Source organism: Dipodomys ordii, unplaced genomic scaffold (genome assembly GCF_000151885.1).
Source record: "Dipodomys ordii isolate 6190 unplaced genomic scaffold, Dord_2.0 Scaffold64, whole genome shotgun sequence".
Taxonomy (NCBI): domain Eukaryota; kingdom Metazoa; phylum Chordata; class Mammalia; order Rodentia; family Heteromyidae; genus Dipodomys; species Dipodomys ordii.
The window spans coordinates 5,805,196-5,809,379 of record NW_012267280.1 but is presented as its reverse complement, the minus strand read 5'-3'; the positions used below and the strand labels follow the sequence as shown (position 1 = coordinate 5,809,379).

At 48.3% G+C, this 4,184-nt stretch overlaps 1 protein-coding gene across 2 annotated transcripts in view; it reads right to left on the bottom strand.

Moving 5' to 3' along the window:
• The window catches only part of Rasa3 (RAS p21 protein activator 3), a 58,431-nt gene that overhangs the window by 33,942 nt on the left and 20,305 nt on the right, over nucleotides 1-4,184 (bottom strand). For both annotated transcript variants that reach the window (XM_013022798.1, XM_013022796.1), the window contains exon 4: nucleotides 2,922-3,016. In XM_013022798.1, the coding sequence (XP_012878252.1) occupies nucleotides 2,922-3,016 (95 nt within the window). The remainder of the gene's footprint in view (nucleotides 1-2,921; nucleotides 3,017-4,184) is intronic.

Sequence of the window (4,184 nt, the reverse complement as noted above, 5' to 3'; positions counted from 1 at the left end):
CACACACACACACACACACACACACACACACACACACACACAACCCCACACACCCTGGAAGCTGTGTGACAAATGGGTCTGTCCTCTGCCCTGAATACAGCATGCATTTCACAGCCAGCTTACAAACAGCTTCCTGGAGGGGAGAGAAGCCAGGATCCAGATCCCCTCCACATTCAGAGCCTGAAGACTTCAGAGACTGGGCAACCCCAGCCCCTACCTCCTGGGTGGGCCCTCCTTGTATCCAATCATTGTGCCAAGTAAAGTGCAGAGGCAACTGACTGTACATAATAAACGGGCTTACCAGAGCCCTTTAAAATCATCCATTCTAAGCCGGGCACTGGTGGCTCACGCCTGTAATCCTAGCTACGCCAGGAGGCTGAGATCTGAGGATCACAGTTCAAAGCCAGCAGGGGCAGGAAAGTCTGTAAGATTCTTATCTCCAATTAACCTCCAGAAAACTGGAAGTGGTGCTGTGGCTCAAGTGGTAGAGCACTTGCCTTGAGCTGAAGAGCTCAGGGACAGCGCCCAGGCCCAGAGTTCAAGCCCCAGGACTGACAAAAAAAAAAAAATCACCAGTCCCAGGGGTCAACAGTGGCTCACACTTACAATTATAGCTACTCAGAAGGCTAAGATTTGAGGATGATGGTTCAAAGCCAGCCTGGGCAAGAAAGTCCCTAAGACTCTTATCTCCAATTAACTACCAAAACACTCTGGAAGTGGAGGTGAGGCTCAAGTGGAAGAGGCCCTTGAGAAAAAAAAGCCCAGGGACAGCACCTAGGCCCTGAGTTCAAGACCCCAGACAGGCATAAAAGCAAAATAAAATAAAACAAAAACACATCAGTTCCAGAAGAAAGCTAAATGCTTCTAAACTGTTTTTTCTCCACTTCTATAATACACATTTTCTCAAGTGGGCCCTGTTTGCAATGCTCTTTCCTGATATATGTCAATTTCAGAGCCAATTACAGAACAGGTAGATCTCGGAAGCCACATGCTGCCCTCTGCCCTTCTAAAAACTGTAAATATGACATTTCAAAATGTACAGCAGCTATGGAGCAAAGATGGTGGTTGAAAGACGAGGGTCAGATTGGAGGGGGACACTGCCTCCCTGTCTCAGCCACTTTGTAGATGAGAAACTTCCAGAGCTATACACACCAGAACGGAGTTAAGTATAGTGCCCACTGGGGCCACAGGCATCGTAAGCTTCCTCAGCCTTTTAACAGCAACTTCATTTCTTTCACAATCTACATTCCCAGGAGGCCGGACAGAATCTGGGGTCAGAATCTACACTCACAGACATGAAAGTCACACTGCTCCAGGGAGGGACTCACCCCTACACTGGCTGCCTTCCGGCATTAGTTAGGAAATTTCCCTCCAGCTGTGAGATTCACATGTGCATTCTTACTTATAGCTCTGTGGTGACAGAAGTTTTGAATCTTGATAATGGTGGTGGCAGCTACACAAATTTAAACATGGGATCAAGTTGCAAAGAATATCCAACAGCCAAATGGCAGTGACTGTTACTCAGCTTTATGAAGGTGGAGGAGCCTGATACATGCCAAACACCGCGCTCAGTGAAATGAGTACCCTCTGGTACTTTTTCCGCTTCCATCAGACATGGGAAGACATAGGTCTCAGGGTGTGCTCCTGAGGTCCTGAGAGTAGCACTCTGAGACAGCAGCATGTAATAGGGATGGAGCTCCAGTTGGAGAAGATGAAAGAGCTCTAGAGCTGCCTCACAGCAGGGTAGAGGTGTGGAGGGCCTCTGGACTGTACTTGCCAGTGGTTAAGATGGCATTCTTTGGAAATGTACATTTCCTCACAAAAAACATGAACCTGTGTGCATGTAAGCTGGTGAGATTGGAGTCTGCCAGGTACAATGAGAACATACGAACTTTCTGATCTCTATTCCCCAAGAAATAAAAATCAAGTAAAAATATAAATGAAAATGCAAAGGCTATGCAATGAAATGAATAAAATCCCAATAAAATCAAACAAACCCACAAAACAAAACCCGAAGAGATCTAGGTGGTCTCTCTCAGGGAGCTGGGAGGAACAGATTATAGGTCTGCAATCAATGCCGCACACCCTCAGCTGCCTCTTCTCAGAGGAGCCAGGGGAGGGAGGGTGTGTCGTGCTAATGTGTTAAGGTGACCTCTGGCACAGGCTCTGCTCTCCTAGCTGGTTGCTTATACTTCTTCTGCCAATGGTTATAGCATCTCCTTAATTCTCACAGCACCAGGGGCTCCAGGAGGCTGAGGTAATCGGTAGGGAGGCCCCATCCTGGCTCAGGCTCCACACATCTCCAGAGCCAGACACACCTCAGCAGGGGGAAATTCTGAAGCCCCAACCTGTGTCCACCCTGATGAGGAGGGGCTTAAGGGAATGAGGTAGGCAGGCCTAACAGCCTACTGCCTAAAAGTGCCTGGACATAAGGCATGGAGCTCCATCAGGGGCCCAGCTGTGGAAGAGCTTTTCTGATCTCAGGTCCTGTGCTCCTGGGGTGCCTGTTGTGAGGAGCATGCCCCAGATGTGATTAACACACAGCAGCTATTCCCCCCACCCCATCAGGTACACCTTGCTCCTTCCTATGCATACCTCTTCCCAGCCTGCTCTACTCTAGACCTCACTGCTGTGCTCACTCACCTCTCTACTCCAGAACTCACTGCTGTGTTCACCTCTCTAATGCCCAGCTCACTGCTGGGCTCACACATCTAACAGTCATTACCTCAATGCCCTTCCCTATCTTTTAGCTGCTTCCATGTGCTTGAAAAAGTATAGCAATAACCAAAAGAATGGACTATAATTGTAATTTGGGCAAGAGAAAGTAAGCACGTTTGCTAGGCCTCCTTCCCTGCTGAGGCCCCAGGACACCGTGATTGTGCCCTGTCCAGGACCAGACCTGCCTGGTGCCCGAGCCTCACCTGCACCTCTGAGTCCGCATCTACGTGCTGCAGCTGGAACCACGTGTCCCTGTTGTGGTACTTCTGCAGGTCCTCTTTCTGGATGGCCACCTTCCCTGAGACAAAGGCAAAGCAGGTACACGCATCATGGAGACAGACCCAGGTTCACAGACAGGTTCACAGACCCAGCAGACACCACTCATCGAGGTAAAGATGTCATGCTCCACACTCCAGGGCTGACTGAGGTCAGGACCAGGCTGCCTGCACAGGAGGGGCTGCCTAGCATGGTGGATGCATACAAGACCCCACGTTCACAAACATGCCCTTTCCTGCCTCACAGGTTATCTGAGGCTGCTGTGGAGGTCAAACGGAAGGGGTCAGCCTTGTCTTCTGAAGCCAGAGACTCAGGATCTGAGTGGCACAGCAGTCAACTCCTCTTTGCTGCTCTCTCCTCTCCACAAACTATAACAGATGGTGTCAGAACTCACTTTGTAGATTCAGGGGCTTTGGTGACATGTGAATTTAGCTAGGAAATTTAGTAAGGAGCACATGTTCAGCTTCAGTTCACATGATACATGTGTCTGTGCGGGTGCAGTGGTTTTAAAAGCTCATGTGGGCATCCAGTTTATTCAGAGACAGGCAGTGAAGGTCAGCTGGAGTAAACTACCTTCTCACCATGGTTGTGTTTGGATCCATGCCTCACCAAGTGCTTGGCCCAAGGGTTCTTGGGATAGTAGGCCAGTGTGCTCACTATGCAAGGAAAGACAGCAGCAAGGGCTGATGTCCACTGATGGGAACATGTGCTGTGGCCTCGAATAGACCAGCTGCACACCCAGGATGTGGGCGGGCACACCTGAATATGAACACATATCACAGGATTTCTTTTTTTTTTAATTTAAATTTAAAATTTTATTTTTTGTGAACATACTGTACAGAGGGGTTACAATTACATGGGCACGATAATGAGTACATTTCTTATCAAGCATTGCAGCCTCCTCCTTTGTTTACCCTTCATATCCCTTCCCAGCCCCCTCCCCACTCAATCCTTCCCCCCCCCACCAAAGTTGTAAAGTTCGTTTTTGACAAGACAACTTGTACTTCTCCTTAAACGACTTGTTTTTCCCCATCTCCTCCACAAATTATACCGACATCAAATATAGTGAAAGCAGGGGTTATACTGTGGGGGAGGGACATACAAAGCAACAAAGAAATAATCTTATAAATGCGTTAGAAACACATGCATGAAAGAAAAAACATTAAAATACATATCTAAGGGTTCATTTT